The sequence below is a fragment of the Plectropomus leopardus genome, chromosome 15, assembly GCF_026936395.1.
Source record: "Plectropomus leopardus strain MGB_pleo_1.0 chromosome 15, ASM2693639v1, whole genome shotgun sequence".
Taxonomy (NCBI): domain Eukaryota; kingdom Metazoa; phylum Chordata; class Actinopteri; order Perciformes; family Serranidae; genus Plectropomus; species Plectropomus leopardus.
The window spans coordinates 21586165-21606119 of NC_142190.1; the positions used below are offsets into that span (position 1 = coordinate 21586165).

Here is a 19955-nt window from a genome sequence, read left to right on the forward strand (position 1 = left end):
GCCTCTTTAGCCAATTGAATTTTTATATAACTCATCTGTTAACATTTTATAGTTATACATAATTAGGACGGACCGCTTTAAGTGTCAGGCTGTCTGCCAATAATGTGCTCGACTCTCAGTCAGATCTCTTCCACAGCGCCAGCCTCTCACCCAAATATGGTCACCTTTGGTTTCAAAAGCCCAAGGTGGTGAAGGCCTAATTGCAGAATTCAAAGCTTCAAAATGGCGCTTCACAAACTGAGTGATGTCAAGGAAGCAATGTCCATTATATATACAGTGTATGCAAATAACCCAGACTCTTAAAGCCACAAAGTAGCTTACCTTAAAGCTAACAGATAAAACATTAGCACTAAAAACTTGCATGAAAGATATCTACGTATAAACACTACCAACATGATTTAAGTTTGAACTGAACTACAAAAAACCCTTTATATTATTTTTTTCTTTATAAACGTATCTTCAGTGTGCTACTCCCAAACATGAGGAATATGAGTTCAACTAAGCATGTGCAGAGTGAATTGAGAAATCATGGTGACCGTAGCGAGTGAGGAAACCAGTAGCTTGGTTTGAAACCACTAACTACTGAATTTACAATCTGCATGACCAGATTAGGAAATGCAGTGGTTCAATCTATTTGATCAAGTGGATACTGCTTCACCTCAGAAAGGCTACATCATATGACCCCTATAGAAACAAGAGCAAACATGTTGATCTTTGCAGTTTGGGTACAATTAATCCATCTATGACAGAAGAGCATTTGCATTTCAGACATTTAAACATCTCCAGAATGTGTAGGTGAATGCAGTGGTTTCTGGTATAAGATGCAGGCACAATTAGGGCTTTTAGCAGGCTCTCAACTAAATGACAACATTTCAAGTTACAGAAAGTGTAATTAGCGCAGCGAGAATGAATAATGTGAATGTTTTGCAGGCTAAGATGTGTGACGCATATCCAACAACAATAATCTTTTAAGAGGATGTTGGAAAAAGTTCAATCAAATGGAGGTCGAATCTGTGATTGAGGATGTCTCTGCATGAGAATGCATTACTTTGAGCTAAATGGATTTATTTCTGTATGCAAAATTTTGGTTTGTTAGTTGCCTGGGGAGACAGAAGGTATCCTTGGTGAACTGTCATTTATAGAGACTGAAGGTGTTGGAAGTAGTCACCTGGCGCCCTCTGGTGGGGACTCATTTGCTTTCATGGACTTACTTGCACTCTAAATATCACATGCAAACAGTTCCTCAGTCATTAGACTGAAGGTTAACAGGTCACAGTGAGCAGTGGTTATGGTCTCAGGTGTAGAGAATCATGTGGGGCAGCAGTTTAAAGAAGCTCAAAGTTCGTCAAAGTCGTCTTCTGGGAAAGCGGCGTCAAATGCAAATACCACATATTCTTGCCTTAGGCAATGACTTACTTTTATCTTGCTTTGCACTTCCGCCTGTTCTCAGTCAATCCTTTGATTCATTTTTGGTGTGTAGGTGATGACTTGCAGTATGAGGAGTCATAAGACCACAGTCACAAAAAAAGAGTCCAATTCAACAACTGTGGTTTAAGTAAGGGAATCTTTAGCAAAACTTAAAATGAGAGTATATGAATAATATAGATATTATACAATACCGTACATGCAATATATGTGTACATATATTAAGTAAAGCATTTAAAAATGTCTTTGAGTTCAGGGGATATAATATTTATTCATTAATTTTTACCTGGCAGTATATAAATATGCCAGGGTTAGTCAATAATTTGTGGTTATTATGTGGTGTCACTACTGGCTTTGTGATTTTGCCAGGAATAACAGTTTACTTAAGCTGTGTGTGTGTGTGTGTGTGTGTGTTGTGTGTGTGTGTGTGTGTGTGTGTGGATCATGAGTTACGCCTGTTTAAAGCTCATGACTGGGAATAGAAAGCAGACCACATCCCCAGCAGAAAATCACTGTAAAGTCATTGTGAAAAAAATATGAGCTTCTAGTTTGGCCCTCAGCTCTCTTCACATCCATGGGCAGATTTTGACACAATGGGCCCCTGGAAATACATAAAAGCCCCCTGTTAAAGGCCATTTCTAGCAAGCCCTTATAATTTCCTATTTTTTCTGAGTCACTTGAATGCGTCACCTGACCTGGCATTTCAGGATCCTTCAGGTGTGCTGAAATGAGTCCGCTGTGGAGCACGCCACGAGGATAGTCTTCAACCGCCGTGTGTTTGGTTAAACTTAATCTATTGTTAGGTTTATTATCTCGGTGATTTGAATTTATTTATTTATTTATTTATTTATTGTAGAGGCGTGTTTTTCTGGAATGTTTGTTCGAGGTTTTTGATTTCTTTTTGACGCGACAGTCAGACAAATCAGTCCATAGCTTCACCCTGCAACTCCCCACACTGCAAATCAATCGATTCTTAAATTCCCCAAAGCATCCCGGATCATCGAAGTGATTCGAGTGAGTACAAACCGTAACGAGTTGAATACATCTACCCTCGCGCCTGTGGGCGGCTATTTCGAACTTATTTAGAAGCCGCAATAGCCCCTCAATGTCCTCTCGGACAGGTACAGCATGTTTCTTGAAGGGCCAGGGCATGGAGTACTCTGAGCATCTTAAGTCATTTAGATAAACTGAGAGAACAAACAGAAACTTCGCCTAAAATGTATCATGTTGTTTTTTTCTCTTGTGACTTATTATGTTTGACTATTCCTGTAATACGTTTTGAGGCTCTGTTATTGACATGATGACTAAGTCATTTGACAAGAAATGCAAAGTTAACCCTTTAAAACCTGAGCAAATTGGCTTGATTTTTTTTTCTCAACATGGGAAGAAGGCAGTGAGCAACTAAAGAAGAAATGTCACAAAAATCAGCAAGGAAATTGTAAAAATAATGCAAGACAATTACTTGAAAATTAGTTGAACAAACAAACAAAAAGCAAGTAGACATTTCCCCTAGCATTTTCTCTCTATATACACATATAGTTTTAAAAGTATCATGATCTACTGTTTTTTTAATTGTTTTTTTGTTTGTTTGTTTGTTTGTTTTGATTTATTTTTTGGAGCATTTCTCACCATTTTCTCACCAAGTTGCTCATTGCTCATTTTCCCCATATTTAAAAAAAAAAAAAAAAATCACACCAATTTGCTCTGGGTTTCAAGGTTTAAATACATGTGGATGGTATCTGAACGCAGCACAAGAGAAGTGATTGGGCTCCGGGTTTTGAAGGGTTACAACTTCACACAGAAGCCCCCTGAGCACTTGGACCCCTGGCCCCGAAGGCCCTTTTGGTAATTCACTCAATGCTTTTATATTCATCTTCATAAATTCATTTGTCTTAATACTTATGCCTGTAAAGCAGTTTTGGTGCTATTTGTAACATTATATACTATAAATGGTAAGCCTAGAGGAGATTTAACTTAAATTAAGCTGCCAAATAACCTACAAATCACATTATAAAAATGCCTCACAGAATTTTCTTTAGAGTAATTCCTGTGTTAACTCAGAGAGAGTTTGGCTGCAGTCCAGGGATGTGTGCATTTCTACTAATGGCCCTCCTCATGAAGTAAGCTTCACCCTGAGGTTAGGCGGCATGTGACTGGCTCCACAGAGGGGAGGGGGCGCCCGGAGAAAACTCCCAAGAATTTAAGCCTGTGAAACAATCACTTGGGCCTTTGTGCATTCGTGACTTCTCGCCGTCTCCAAAGTAAAACTTTTCTGTGATGTGGCTACTTAAAATCATTAGTGTCTTGGTTTGTTTTGCCCCTTCCTATCAACAATTCCCCCGTCTGTGTGCCACCCGGGAGGCCTTGCGCGCAAAGGAGTGCTGCCCGGCGTGGGAAGGGGACGGTTCGCCCTGCGGAGCCAGCTCGGGTCGAGGCTCCTGTCAGGATGTTGAGGTGCCGGATCGGTCGGACGGACCGCAGTACCCCTTTTCCGGGCTGGACGACAGAGAGAAGTGGCCCCTGGTTTTCTACAACCGGACTTGCCAGTGTGCAGGGAACTTCATGGGTTTCAACTGCGCGGATTGTAAGTTTGGCTTCTTCGGGGTGAACTGCAATGAGAGGAGAGAGTCTCTCAGGAGGAACATATTTCACCTGTCCCGAGCCGAGAGGATCCGTCTCGTGTCCTATCTGAACTTGGCCAAGCAGACAGTCAGCCGAGACTACGTTGTGGCCACCGGGACCTACCAGGAGATGAAAAACGGCACCAACCCGATGTTCGCAGATGTGTCTACATATGATGTCTTTGTGTGGATGCATTACTACGTGTCCCGGGCCGCGCTGCTCGGCGGGCCCGGGAATGTGTGGACCGATGTGGACTTCGCCCACTGGGCCCCTGCGTTTCTCCCGTGGCACCGCGCGTACCTGCTGCACTGGGAGCATGAGATCAGGAAGCTGACCAGGGACATGAGCTTCACCATCCCATACTGGGACTGGAGGGATGCTCAGGGGTGTGACGTGTGCACGGACGAGCTGATGGGGGCCCGGAGCCCTCAGGATCCCAGTCTCCTCAGCCCAGGCTCGGTCTTCTCTTCTTGGAGGGTAAACAGCTTCTCCTCGGGGTGGTTGCAAAGTTATTCTGTTCATCTCCTCGCTTTTATTTACCCTCTTACCTATTCTAGCCTACAGTAACAATTTCAGTGTTTAAATTATTTATAGTCACATGCACAACAATTACAGAGAAGCAATCCTTACCAATGAAAATCTTACATTTCAGGCTCCCTTTAATTAATGCTTGTTAAATTGGCTATGTGTAGAGAGGAATCACCCAAGTAAAAAAAGGAATCTAAGTATATTGGATAAAAGTATATAGTGATAAAATATAAGGTATAGTCAAAGATTGATATAATAATGTATATTTCACTGTAAAATCTGACAAGTTGGTTTTTCTTAAAAAAAAACTAGGAAACCAAGTGCTTTAAGAGATGAGTTAACTTGTTAACTTTAAACTTTAGTCATATTTACTTAATTTTGTGAAGTTGTTGCAACTGAAATATGACAAGTTTAATTAAATCAATCTTTTAAAGTGTTAGCAACTTCAGTAAACCAAATTTAATGTTCTACATATCTGTTGTCTGCTGGCTGCAAACTAGTCAATCATATTTTAACAAAACAGAATTTGTAGATATCCTAACTTCATACACATTTAGACATTTGAAAGATAATAAAAGTGCAGGAAATTTTAAAAGAATACCAGTGGTCACTCACACACTGTATAGCATATTTTCAAATGAATGAATGGATGAAAATAACAAGGACATTAGAACTTTTACTTGAGTTAAAAAACATGTTTTGAGGAAAATGCTTTCCAAATGTACTTGTACTCTGCTTTGGTATGACAATAATTAAGCGTAACAGTAAACCTAATAGCAAGTTCATTTCTAAACTCAATGTAGCCAATTTGAAGTAGCAATAACTCATTTGCAACAACCAACTGGCTTTATTGCTAGGATTTGTGCTGGTGCTTTCATGTGCTGTATTTGCAATTTGTTCCTGTGTGTCTCCATCAACAGGTACTGTGCTCTCAAGCAGAGGACTACAGTAACAGGGGTGTGTTATGTGATGCAGAGGAGGAAGGCCCGTTGCGTCGTAACCCTGGAAACCACAACCGTAATGTGGTTGAGCGATTACCAACTTCGGCAGAGGTGGAGTTCACTCTCAGTCTGCCCAACTATGACACTGGAGCCATGGACCGCGGTGCCAACATGAGCTTCAGGAACACTCTGGAAGGTCAGATAAGCTTGACCATAAATGCAAACCCATACACACACACACACACACACACACACACACACACACACACACACACACAGTCTGTTCTGCTCTACCAATGGTATCACTCGCTGGGCTGCTCCACCTTAAATTATCCACAGCTCTGCACTGCTGCTCTTCACTCTCACTGTGTTAATAGTCTGTCTGTCCTCTCCCTGTGTGTGCAGGCTACTCTGTATGTTGTCAAAGACTGCTTGCACTTGCATTTGTGGCCTTAAATTTGCCTCAAATTACATAAATTAAGTTTATTTGCGCTGGGATACTCACCACCTTCAATATGCCCCATAAACTGACCAACCAGGTTGTTTTTAATAATGAATTATGCCACCTTAGTGCCACCTGAGAAGTTGTAATGCATAAGCCAAAACTGGATTGTCCAATGTTGTTATTCACTTTAATGATATTGTATATCACTAATATATATAAACATGCAAATATATAGTTGAATGTGCATTAGTCTGGTTTGGCACCGACATGAATATGGGATAGCACCTTCTGCACATATTCAACTATTGTAGGAAAGCTTCATGACACATTGCTACACATCTATTTTCTCTTGATAGTAGAGACCACCAAAGTACTATTCAAGTGCTGTCATAGCTTTTGAGGCTTGTGGTAGTTTCCAAGGATACCTATATCAGATCTGAACGTCACATATCTCATACTTCCTGGAAATAAAAGATAGTCCACTAGGAGAACTTTATGGAGCTTGCCATTGTTATACACATCCTGTTTAAATATACAATGCCTGTCTGCTTGACAGGTTAAAACTGAAAATACACTATACTGAATAAACTGTATCCACTTTGGATCTTATTTCTTCCTGTTATCAGTGGAAGACTTATAGTTCCCAGGGTCATCTTTTAAAAATGCCATTATTTGATTCTGATTTTGTGGGACACTTTGCAATTTTTTACAACAAAAAGCTTTTGTTTCCCTAACAACTACATACTGTTGCTACTTATGTTGGTGCTAATTAAATATTGTTCATCTTGCAAGGCAAGGGCAAATTTATTTATATAGCACTATTCAGACACAAGGGAATTCAAACTGCTCTACAGGGGCATAGAATTTTAAAAATGTAATTAATTAAGAAAATGTTAAAGTTGCATTTGAAAAGAAGAGAAAAAAGTATTTAAAGACAATAAAAACAAGCAAATAAATAGCTGCAGATGAAAGAAAATGTTATGTTATTGGAAAAACCACAGTAATTTTTCAAGTCCTGATTTAAACGAGTTAACATTTTTGGCAGACCTCAGGTATTCAGAGAGCTTGTTCCACATGTGGGAAGCATAGAAACTTAAAAGCTACTTCACCTTGCTTGTTGTTTTGATGCAGGATTCGGAGATCCTCAGACTGGATTGGGCAACAGTTCTCGTATGGGCATGCACGCTGCTCTCCATGTGTACATGAATGGGTCCATGTCCTCCGTGCAGGGATCAGCTAATGACCCCATATTCCTTCTCCACCATGCTTTTGTCGACAGGTGAGGCACACACACACATACAGCAGCACATTTTATCATTTGAGGTGACTTATACACTTGTGGTTAACATTGGTTTTATTGTCTATGAAAGCATTTATGAGCAGTGGCTGAGGAGGCACAGACCATTGCTGTCACAGTATCCAGACTCTGATGCTCCTATAGGGCACAACAGCGAATACCACATGGTGCCCTTCCTGCCGCTCCATAGAAACAGAGAATTCTTCACCTCCAGCAAGGACCTGGGATATGAATATACGTATCTGCTAGATGCTAGTAAGTTCTATCTTAATGTAGTGTTTCTGTTTTCAACATTAATTTGCATTTGAGGAAATAGGTAAAGTGCTTTCTATTATCGCTGTTAATGTCTGTTTTTCATTCTTTATCCTGCATTTTCTGAAATCTACCTGTTGAATCTAAGTCAAAGTCTTAACCAGAGCGTGTTCCAGGGTTAACACGGTCATGGAAAACCTTGAAAAGTCATGAAATTAGTAAAATTATCTAAAGTTTTGAAAAAGTCATGGAAATTGGGTTGTGTGGAATGATATTGTTACAGTAATCTTCAGTGGATAACCTTGTAACATAACAGCATTTTTTTCTGTGGCTGTTGACATAACAAGAACAAGAACAAGAAGAATCTGTCAATGTATGTCATTTTGTTGTTTTTCTTTTTCTCTTTGCATTGGGTCTTTACCGTCATGTATTCCAGATGGCTGAAATTATGTAATTATGTTTACGATTTGAATCTCTCTGAATCTCTTAAGTTTAGAAAAAATGCCAGACAAGTTTGTCAAGAAAAAAAATGTTAAGGGTCCTTGAAAAGTCTTGGAAAATTTTTGATTTTTTTTTCTGAAAATGTGTGGGACCTCTGTTGTTTGTCTAAACAAGATATCCTTTCTGTAAAGGAATGATAATTTATACCCCTCAAATTAAGATTAACAACTATTTTGCTGCTTTCCTAAGACAATCTCTGTCTTTGTTTCCAGACCAGAGGCTAGCAGAATCTATGCATCCTTACCTGGAGGAACTGCAGGATGTGTGGCCCTGGTTGCTGCTCGCAGCACTCTGTGGTGGTATTGTGGCGGTGACCATAGCTGCTGGCATCCTGGCTGCAAGACGGCGATATGGAGAGGCAACTTGGCTGCACGTGAGCAAATGGAAAAACTTATTTGCTCTCCCAGAGAGACAGCCACTTATCTGGAGCAGTGACGCAGAGGAAACCAAACACCGTAACTACCAAACAACTATGTGAAGGCACAGCCAACCCTGCATATTAATGCACTTACCTGTGAATTTTAACATCAAAGCATTCTGAATTATACATTATATCAACTATCTGTAATAAATCTATAATCTATTATTGGCATTGTATTTAAATTGTATTAAGAGTAAAGAACAGTTTGATATGGGCTAAGAGGTATGTTAAAGTTAAACTTTCCACCCAAAATGTATAAACTTGGCTTATTTCAGACATGCTCAACATTTATGGGTCTGTCATGAAAATGCTCCATAGTGCCGTTTCACATAGTTTTGGATAATTACCTTAAAAAATGAGGTTCTGCATTATGTTGCATCAGTCATGTATGTAGGCATTTATCATGAAAAAAATCCAGCATGATCCAACTGCCATTTAAAGTAACTCTTCAGACAAATTCACAAAAGCCTCGGGGGACTTTCTTTTATTATTGTTGTGTGGGAGTTGACTGAACCATATTTTAATTAACATTTAAGTTGATTCATGTGTGTGGCATGAGACGTGCTTCTGGAAAGTGAAAAAGGTGATAATGTCTACATAGATGTCAAGGTCGGAGACATTGCCACTGCGTCGGGATGTTAATTCAGTATTCTAACCTTAAAGTTATGTGACAGGTTTAAAAACTTGATGACATTTGCAAAAGTTACTGCAATTCCCTAAGTTGCATGTGGTCTGAAATCTTCACTCAAAAGGTCAAACCTACTTTAATGCAAGAGAAGTGTTTGGTTTTGCATGGTTATTACTGTCGAGAGAGTCTGGCGTTAATACCGCTCCAACAAAACTTGTCTGCATATGGACTCTATGTTTGTATTATTCACAGCAGGATATAAACTATCACACACATCACTCCAGTTTCAAAAGTTCAACACAAAAGTTTATTTTTGGTAAGATAAATTGGTTCCCCAACAGCTGTTCTGTTACGTTATGGTCTCATTTAGCCAAATTTAATTCATACATTCTAAGTCTTGACACATGCTGTCTACCATAGCGTTTTTATAATACAGTACTTTGCTCCAAATACTTGGTATTCAATTGGCATTCTCAGATATTACAGTACATTCTTACTATTAAAACTGTGTAATGTTGCTGTGACAATAAATACAGCAGTGATAATTTAGAAGCAAAACTTGTACAAAATATGCATCAGGTATAATCATGTAAAAAAAAAAAAATGGAGCAAATCCGCTATTTTAACTGTGAAAAATGTGATTTAGCATTTAATTTCCAAATTAAGAGTCCCAAGGAGCTGTTGTGTTTCTTACAATGCAATGTATTTAGATAAACTCCATATGATACAAGTGTGGACATTTTAGGGAACCAAATGTCCTACTCAAACTACATAGAGCAGCTTAATTGTCGCACATATATGGGAAATATATCTGGGATGACAACTTTCAGTCTGAAGTGATGATGGACAAAACGCAATAATTAAACAATTTAGGGAATGGATGGAATGAATATTTAAATGGTGGTCCATTATGATTATGTGAACAGTCCACATGAAAGGCTTTATGGGTCTGAGATTAACCTTGGTCGCGTCTGACTCCTAACTTATCGTATGTTTTTATTTTCCAGGGGATATCAGTGCAATTAACAAGAGAGTCATCGTCTGACTTGATTAGAGGGGTGCTTAAAGTCAGGGCCCCCCTTATTATGCCAGTATTTGAGTGAAAAGCTGCTGTGAAGAAAAGAAAAATCAAGATTCTTTCAAACAAAGAAAAGAACCAAAACACAAAAAAATGTGCAAAAACAAGTATGTTGACAATTAAGAGTGAAAGGGCAAACATGGTTGAAGAGTAGAGGCCAAAGTTCCATGACAGCAAAAGAGGCGACTCTTTAAAAGAGGTAAGGAACGGTCTGTGTGGCCTTGGATTCGGCTAAAAATACACTCTATGTTTGGATTTTTAATTCCTCATCATTCATCCTCATCCTCGCTGTCAGCCTCCTCTTTTTCCATCTCCTTCTCTTTGGGTAGGGGCGGGGGAGGAAGGTCCAGACGGGCCCATGACATGGGCTCGGACTTCTTCATGGCCACCTCGATCTTGGCGGCCATCATGTTCACTATGCTTTTACTTACATCTATCACCTACAAGAGAGGGAGGGAGTTTGACAAGCACTTTAAAATAATGGTTTAACTAACTGTGTATATTCAGGTGGAAATTCATTTTTCCAGTAAAGTTACTGCCGCTTTAAATCCCCACAGCAAATATCTCTAATGGAGATCAGTCGCATACATAGAAATACAATGAAAGCAAAACGTATATCCCTATGCAAATCAATGTAGCAGGATGGTCAGAGCCATGGCTTTAGTTTTTATTTATTTATATTTTAATGTGTACCGATGCCATTACAACCAAAAACAAGACTTGTGGAAAGTGGCAAACTTACTGCAGTGAGGGTCTAATGATAAAACGAACAGTGTAGTAGTTCATTCTCAATTCAGCAGTCTATTACTTTTAAAATATTACCACAACTGTTATTTCCCAGTTTCTTTTGTTACTATTGATTGCATGTTTGTTGAAACATGATTTGATGTTACTGTAGCCTCGAAAGAACCAGTGAAGAATTGATTTGACAGCTGAGAGGAAGAGAGACCTTCGGGGCTTCACAGTGTGCAGATCAGCCTATTTTCACGTCAGCTTGTTAAATTAATGGTTTACTTTGACCAAACCAGGGTTGTTGATTGTTGGGACAGTAAACTCAGTAACAAGATGAACTAAAATGGTTTTGTTTGGTTTAATCTTGTTGCTGTTGAGTTTGAGTGTGTGTTTTATGATGAGTTAAGGCAAACACGTAAAAATTAGTCTTATTTTAGTGAAAATAGAAAAACTAAAGTGTGACACATTTTGTCACCGTAACAATAAAACTCCCCGTTTTCTTTTGCACTTGTCCAGTGACCACCTCAAGCAGTTCAGTGTCCATACAAGTATGTATAACTCTGATATCTTGAGAACAATGCATTTTTAAAAAAAAATGTATGTCAAATCTGACTTCTAACAAATTTCACAATACCTTTTACATAATGTTGAAAGTGATGCTGTACTTACTCCCCACAAGCTGATTTTCTGCGCAAATTCCTTCTCTCCTTCAAAGATAACATGGATGTCGAGCTGAAGGAGAAAAGATAAATTAACATTAGGTCAGAAAGAACACGGTCACGAAAGCTCAGCAGTTTAAATATGGACAGAAATCATTTGGCAGTCAAACAGTGTCCCTCACCGTGGTGCTATTTGCATCCACGTAGCATAGCTCTGGGATGGAATTCTTGGCGTAAATAGAGATGATGACTTGCGCCCCTGTCTGGTGCCAGTCAAACCGACACGGAACCACCTTTTTATCCTGCGAAGAAGCCATGTTAGATTATTTGATTCATAAAGTCTCTACCCATAAAGCCTCTGTGCAAGTGTTTACCAGACACCACTAGATGGAGTCACAGCTGAGTCTCTCTGATATGAGCTTGCACACATTAATGATTGCTTGCTATCACACCAGCACACCTACCGCATCTTTTTTCCTCCATAGATGTGTTCCCTTGGTACAGCCCTCTTGAGAGAGGAAGGTGTTAAAGTCAGAGGTTTTCCTCTTGCAACAGCTCCAGTATTTCATCCTGGTGAGGCAGGAAAGACATACACCCACTGGATTTTTAACAGTCAATAACTTGTCACTCAAGAGAACCACTGAACAAGACTAACAGGAAGACTTACAGGAAAATACTAGTGTAGCTCCTCACGCTTCTTTTACAGTTTCCAGAGAATATCTACCATATAATGTCAATGTAAAAGTTGTATATAAGAAATTTTCAGTAATACTCACCCTTCATGGAAGATGGGAAATCCAGAGTGGTATAAGCACACATCCAAATCGCTTGCTGGTCCATCAAAACTCTGAAGATAACGAAAGTGTAATTCCAAAGACTGAAGCAGATAATATTTATTTAAGAAATACTGTATAAAAATACTATATGGCACAAGTAAGAGAACTAGTTGACAAATATCTTGTTGTCTTACAAAGACTTAAGGAAAAAAATTACAAGTTTTGACTCTACCAAGACCCCAACTAAATCAATCAACTAAACGCAGGCAGCCCTTGAGAGAACGTCTCATGGCTTTCAATCACATCAGTTAAAGTGCAATTATGTAAATCATTAAAGTCCCACTCTAAGCTTCTACAAAACCTGTCAATGCAAATCTTCCTCACAATTTATGTACTAATCTTGAGGGTTCTGCGCTGACAGGCCAGATTAGCTTGAGCAAAAAAAAAAAAAAAAGAAAAACAATTTTTTTAGCTTTGCATGCGTCTCAGAGCAAACATGGCGGAGGAGGAAAAGGAAGTGTATCTGCTTCACCTTAACCGGAGCAGAGCGCTCATTTGGGGCATTATCATGATTTGTTCATGTTTTCATGTTATGAAATCTGTCATAGACTTTTACGAATGTGCGAACTGAATTTGGCTTAAAAATGGAGAAGAAGTGGAAACTTATATGGCACAGTTCCTAATTTTAGCATGTATTTAAAGAAAAATAAGTCAAAACATTTAAGCTGCTGTCTCCGAAGCTCTACAGATGTATGGACAGAGATATTTATGCATTTCAACACCATTAGATTGTAGCCCAGAATGTTTTCCTGAGTACACACATTCACTTACTTTAGTACATCCTCCGTTTTTACAGGATGTTCCAATCTTGATCTCGTCATTATCGTCCTCTAGAAAGACAGAAAGAGAGATAAAGAATTGACTTAGTTGCTTTAAAAAAATGCATCCACAGTTATGATGTGTGTCCCTGTCGCTGCCAGCTTTAACTCAAACACCATGGTGGTGGAAATGACACAGGTGAGGGCAAATTCCCCGGGGCCGTCCATTAACTTCCCCTGTCAACATGACCTTCCTGTCTACTGTAACAAGAAGTGAATGGTAATGGATGGGTGTCTATGATAAAGAGGACATAAAAACAGAAAAACAACATAAGAGGACAAAGAAGGAGATGATAATGTTCTGCTCTCACCTTTCTTCTCTGCTGTATTTTCAGAAAGCTTCAGTCTCTCGAGAGCCTGCTTCAGAGAAGCAGAGACTTTGTGCTGCAATCTCACCATCGGCTCATCGGCGCTGAAATGGTAACAAATCTATTAAGCATGAAACATCAAAGGGACGTAAAAAAGGTATCTCTTTTTAATTTATCTCTTAATTGAAAACTATTTGGAAGGTTGCTGTGTTTTTTACTTTAAGTAAGGAAGACATTATCGGCAACATCGCTTCAAAATGAGGTCTACACATTAGGAGTTTTGCTATTTAGTGGTAATTGCTTCATCAGTTTCTTGTCCACGTTTTTTTGAACTCCAGCGGGAGGTATTCAGGGTAAAGACTTGAGAACGCCTCTGACTATCATGTGGATCGTCGGTATTCAGGCTGATATAATACCTGTGATACTGAATCTATCCTTTTACGCATTTGAGACTAAACCAGAATAATTCAGGGCAGAATGTAATACATGGGATAATATGGATATATACTTTTAAACTGAATGGTTAGTGTACTAAGCGGGGGAAAATGTGTTCTTCATGGCCTGTTTCTTTACTTTAAATATGATTTGGTGAAATCTTTGCATGCTGCACAAACAGGGATATTCCCATTGTATTGATTAAAATATAAGAATATATGTATTTGGCAAACTTTACAACCTTGGCCTGCATATTGCCTCCTGAGGCTTTGGTGCGGAGATGATGTACTCGTTAAACTTTGGTTTTTGGTCATCTGTGTCTTTCTTTTCTCCCGATGATGTCACATCTGGTTTCACCGGCTCAGGTGGCTTTTCCTTGTTGTGGGGGCCTTTTGTGCAGCCCTGTGGAGGAGAAAGTTACTGTGTACAATGCCTGCTCAGGCCAATATGGCCACAGCAAAGGTAGCAGTCAATGCCTATGAAAACAACACCCAATGGAAACATGGCCATTAAAGGATATGGATTGAAACAGAAGTTAAAACTTACAACGATGCTGAGAAAGTCTGAGAAGTCAGTGGTTCTTCTCTTGCAGCAGGACCATCCCTAGAGAGTCAGACAGGCATTTAACTTTGACCAGACAACAAAACACAAGTTAACTTTTTCAAGAATTTTCAAACATTTTACCTTCAATGCATCGTGAAATACTGGGACTCCTGGATGGTAGGTGCAGCCATCTGTGAAAATGAAACACAACTTGGATCATTTTAGAGGAAAGATATCTGGTGATAAAAAACAGTGTTACCCACACCAGCAGTGAATAACATGAAAACTTTGTTGTTTATAGGCTGGTCTACATTAATGGATTTGAGTTCTATAAAAGACACAAAACTTCCAGCTTTCAAGGTACACCTAAATTGCTCACTGTGGCAAAAATCTGGTATCTTTATTTATTGATAAATAGAGATGTAGTTTCTGGATGTGGCTAGGCATTTTGAGTAATTTGTAGTCATTTTCAGCTGTACGAGGGGTACCAACCCTTTCTTGATAAAGCATGTGAAGCATATACCATGTCTGAATTTGCGCCTTTCATGAGTGGTACATCTCTCAAGAGTCTTGGGTCTGAAGTATCTGTGTCTGCCTTCATGTGTTCCCTGTCATAATGACTTGAGGCACTTACGGTTGGAAAGAACTCCAAAGTGGAGCCTCGAACAAGGCAGTTTAAAGAAATTTTAGAAACAGAACAGCAAAAAGTTACACTGGTCTGCCAATGTGCACTCAACTGAAAGCACTATTTGATGGCTCTATGGGTCATGTCTTTCCCCAAAAGTACTTACTCAAACAAGTGCAAAAAAGTTTTAAACTTCAGTAAAATTACCCTAATATGCTGACTCGAATGACTGTAAACTGTATGTCATCTACAGGATAAAATGCAAAAACAAAAAGAAGTATTCTCTGTCTGGAGGCAATTCAGTAGTTAACTGGAGTAAGATCATAGTTGGTGTTTCAAACAAGAACAAATCATGAGTCCAAAAATGACAATAACAGAGAATAATTTATGAGTAAAATGATCAACCACACTACAGACTATGCAAACTAAAAACACAAAGAAGAAAAAGAATTTAAGCTTTAGTGGATAGTGTTTGTGATACTCAGTATTAAACATCAGTTTGGTTTAAAAAAAAAAAGTTTTTCAATATATCTTGCATTTGTCCTTGTGAGTGCAGCCCACAAAATACATTTATTAACCTTGAGCATTGGGAAAGAAATAGGAAATATTTATTAAACTTTCTTTCAATAACACATTTCTGTGGAGAAAAAAAAGTTCTTTCAAACTGAAGGAAAATTAAAATATGAGCAACATACAAGACAAAAGGCCCCAGACATGAAAACCTTATATTATTCAACTTTTTGAAAAAATGATACATTTGAGATAAAATCGTTTCAAAATTGCATTGTGTGAAAAGTACAGCATCGTTTGAGAAAAGTACTCTTTTTTTGTAACTGCCCCGAAAGACTAATCACTGCGGAAAGAACATAAAAAATTTGGCTGGCCAACACAATAAATCAAACATTTTCCTCACAGTTCCACAAAGCTGTGCCCCGCCTATGCGATAGCCTTAGATACACCTCTGAGATACCTCTAAAGGTGACCATAATACTCTATTGTTATGAAAAGAGGCATCCTATTGAAATGGAAATTGACTCATTTGCCAGATTTTCAATGTTATAGGCTATTATTAGAAGACAGAGGAGGACATTTCTAATCAAAAAAAAAAAAAAGAGGACTCACTGAGGTCATGTCGTCTGGCTTGGAGACAACAATACCACCTTGAAGTTTCAATTATACTTACTTTTACTATACTTTCATATAGGCTAAATAACAATTTCATGACCAAACTTTATCTGAAGTAAGGAAACTGAAGCTCAAAGGAGTAAATTACCATGGTAGTGATCGTCTTCCTACATAACCTTATGTTCATTTCTTAGTGGTTTTGCTTGGATACTGCACTCCTGAAAGTACACAGACTTCTTTAAAGTGTAACATGTGAATACTTTCATTTTATAAGATAAATTCATTTATCTATTCATTCATTTTTATAAGATAAAATGTGTGAGGATTCAGCATCCCAAATCTGCTGTATCTCAAATAAAAACAACGGGGTGATACACCATAAATTGTATGCCAAACCTGAAAAAACTAACTCAACCATGGCCTAAAACATGACCTAAAGGCTAAAAGATGCGATTTATTTGTTTTGCTGAAGATGATAAGTTGCGTTTTAAAACGTCACTGTCTCCCAAGGCATCTTTTGATATATTTGAGGATTTGGTCACTGTTTTAATGAGGAATAAACACTGTAAACATATCATGACTAAATTTGTCAATTGTCTCCTGGTTATATGGATGTGGTTTCAATCAAAAGGCTTTCCTCAGGCAGAACCCTTTTGGTACTGTAGGAAGGAAAAAAATAACTTCTGAGTATTTCTCAGGGTTTCTCGTGTGTTGTGCTTCTTGTTTTGCGTCCTTGCATGCCTTGGGGCAGATGTGCCAAACATATGAGGTTTGTAATAATAAACCTACTATACCTACATAAGGAGGTTTAAATTTAAAGCATGTACATTGTGGTGTAAAGTTATGGGAGGCTCTTGTGAATATTATAGTTTTTGTAACCAGTTACCTGCCGACCTATAGCTTACCATTGGTCCCACTCTCTTTTCAGTTTAGTGTCCTGGTTTTGCAATAACTTTACGTCTCTTTTCTAGCATTTGTTTCACGTGGAACTTAAAGCTAATTGTCACCTTCAAAGGTTTAAAAAGGGATTTGATGAGTATTTCTACCATAAACACAGACATAATGCTAAATACCGTAAAAACGGAACCTCGACTTTTGAGTTGTTAAAAAGCGTAATTATGCAGTAACACTTGTGGTAACATTGTTATCATTATGGGATCATATGACGCCATTTCTGTTGATATTCTACATGTTAAAAAAAAAACATGTTGGCCTAATTACGTGTTTCTGAAACTTTAAACCGTCGTACTGTGTGTCCTGTCCGGGACAATGCTTATGCCAACCCTCTAACCTGCTAATCACATGAGCTTAACATGCTAACAACATCGTGTTATAAGTCACAGCAGGCCCACGTGTTTTTAGCCTCCTATGTTATCAGCCGCCGCTGTGTTGATGAATGAAATTGTTACTGTGTTAGGTCCAGTCGTCCACAGTAACACCAGGTTAGCTACATGGGCCCGGCAGGCCTGCTTGCTATAGAAATTTCCAGATGAGCAGAGGTTAGCTTGCTAACACACTGGCACGGGGCACATCGACAGTTAACTAAAATACTACTCACCGTCTGGGTTATTGTCTGGATCAAATCGCTGTCCACATCCTTTATTATAGCACAAAACAGACATGTTGGCTGGTGAAACAAGTTTAACTAGTGGGCAGTTTTTTAAGTAACCACTAAAGAGCTCGCGAGGCAGAGATACAGAGCCGTAGTGGCTGCCTTAACACTGCTGCAAGTTACACTTCCGGATATTGTCGGCTGCACTCGGCAAAGATCGGAGCCAGCCCAACCCACCACCTCCATCCTGTGAGCGCACTGTGGTCCCACTCAAGCGACAACTGATGCTGACCGCTTTATAACTTGCGCTAAGCGACATGTTCTTTATACCACATTTATCTCGGACTTGAACCTTAATCAGCAAATAACAGGAACTATTTTAGCGTCAGTTTTGTGGTAACTATTGCAGATAAAGCCAAAATAGCCCACTGCACTAAGGGTTACATTAGTCAGGTGCACGAAACTGGGGCAATAGCTATTTAGTTTTACGAGGATGGCTGCAGCCTAGTAGACAACTGCCTGTCGGGATATGCGCACATTTTCCGGCTCGCGCATCACCACCGACTTCTGTGCGACTGTTTTTGCCTTTTTTCCTTTTTAAATTGTGTCGGAGACAGGATGGGAAAGGATCTACTTTCACTGATTACAGCTGTTTCGTGTAAAGGTAGGACACGTTGCGATGTGTGAGTGAAGTCTGTGTTCAGTATAGTTAATTAAAGCTACAGATTGTAGCTTCAGACTGTGGCTTGATAAACTCGTGGATTTTGCACGGAGGCGAGCTCCACTGCATCAACATGGGAGGCGATAAAGGCACCCCAATATCTCCCGGGACAGTCTCTCTCTGGGGAATGCTAATTTGAGTCGATTGTGACAAAATATTTGGTGCTCGTGCTGATATTAATCTGTAGCCCACCATTTAACAAATCGGTTAGAGTATAAAGTGGAAATTTCATTTACAAATATATTAGTTTCTGTTTAAGTTGTATAATGATCAAGAAAATGTCACTGTAGGAGATGCATGCAACAATTACTAGATGCCCATACAATAGGCCCACGTTTAAAATAATTTGTAGGCTAATGAAAAGAAAACGAGAGATTAAAATCTTTTTAATTAGGCCACCTCATTTTCCATTCCCTTCTCTGACAGTTACTAATGAGTCTAAACTTTAGCTGTGCATTGGACTTAACCTGATGATAACCTGTGGTGGAAAGAAGTACTATGATCTACTGAAGTAAAAGGAGCAATAACACAGTGGGAAAAAAAATCCCTATTTTAAGTAAAAGTCTTCCATTCAAAATAAAAAAAGGGAATTTGCATTAAAATATACTTACATCCAAAAGTACAATTAGGGTGAAGTGAGGTAATTTGGGACATCAGGTAACCGGGATAAATAAGGTTTTACATCTAGGGCTCTAGGGCAAAGCAAGGAGTCAAAGAGTCACTGGTCCCAGAACTTACCAGGAAAGCCATTTGGGATGTGGATTTTCTCATGTTAGTAATAAGAGTACTGACGCTAAAATAATAAGGGTATAACAAGAAAAATGGCTGTGGGGCATTTCTTTTTTATTTATTGTTTGACGTATAATAAAAATGTTTTCACAACACACTATAGTTTTTAGAATCAGAATTGGATTGTATTTCCAAGTACATTGACACATACAAGGAATCATACTTGGTGTTTTGGTGCAAAACAATGTTATGGGAAAGGTTTTTGAGTGAGTATTTGATACAGCCAGGTAAAATGGGATAAAAAAAAACTCAGATAAAATGGTTCACTTTTCTGAAGTAAAACCAGCATGTTTTTAGACTTCCAGCAGGTGCCATAAACTCATGATGTATGCTGATTTGTGCCACCCTGTCATAGCCACAGCTGTTACACATACATGCATGTTGGGTGTTGATAATATGGGACCAAGGCAACAGGCAACAAAATAATAGAGAAAGCATGGAAAAAAATATCTTTTTTAATGAATAGTTACGGGTTACATTATGATTTAATGATTTTATGACTAAACAGATAAATTGATTTCACCATTTAAAAAACAAAAAGTGTCCCAAATTACCTGATTTCACCCTCTAGTGCAAAATGGCTCATTTTTGATAATATATTTATATGACTGTGTTGTAATTAGTGATGCATTATGTGTAATCATCACTAATGTTGCAGCTGGTAAGCGTGGGCC

General features: G+C 38.7%; 2 protein-coding genes across 6 annotated transcripts; one reads left to right on the forward strand and one right to left on the reverse strand.

Moving 5' to 3' along the window:
* Positions 1–2088: 2088 nt before the first annotated feature.
* LOC121952100 (tyrosinase-like) lies at positions 2089–8898 on the forward strand. Of its 5 annotated transcripts, none has more exons than XM_088087974.1 (7): positions 2089–2439; positions 3142–3270; positions 3726–4524; positions 5496–5712; positions 7093–7240; positions 7332–7513; positions 8224–8898. In XM_088087974.1, the coding sequence occupies exons 2-7, from the start codon at positions 3152–3154 to the stop codon at positions 8487–8489; spliced, it is 1731 nt and encodes a 576-aa protein (XP_087944100.1). In that variant the 5' UTR covers positions 2089–2439; positions 3142–3151; the 3' UTR covers positions 8490–8898. The 5 variants fall into 5 exon arrangements, with proteins under 5 accessions (XP_087944100.1, XP_087944102.1, XP_087944101.1 ...); XM_088087976.1 differs by having other exon boundaries at positions 2094–2439; positions 3175–3270; positions 3787–4524; XM_088087975.1 differs by lacking the exon at positions 3142–3270 and having other exon boundaries at positions 2094–2439; positions 3787–4524.
* Positions 8899–9344: 446 nt separating this feature from the next.
* chordc1b (cysteine and histidine-rich domain (CHORD) containing 1b) lies at positions 9345–17993 on the reverse strand. Its single transcript, XM_042498584.2, has 11 exons — positions 17778–17993; positions 14611–14660; positions 14473–14529; positions 14168–14328; positions 13495–13595; positions 13137–13195; positions 12306–12376; positions 11994–12099; positions 11712–11831; positions 11540–11602; positions 9345–10578 (listed from the first exon to the last, which is right to left on the reverse strand). Exons 1-11 carry the CDS (start codon positions 17839–17841, stop codon positions 10408–10410), a joined length of 1023 nt encoding a protein of 340 aa, XP_042354518.1. The 5' UTR covers positions 17842–17993; the 3' UTR covers positions 9345–10407.
* Positions 17994–19955: the final 1962 nt, after the last annotated feature.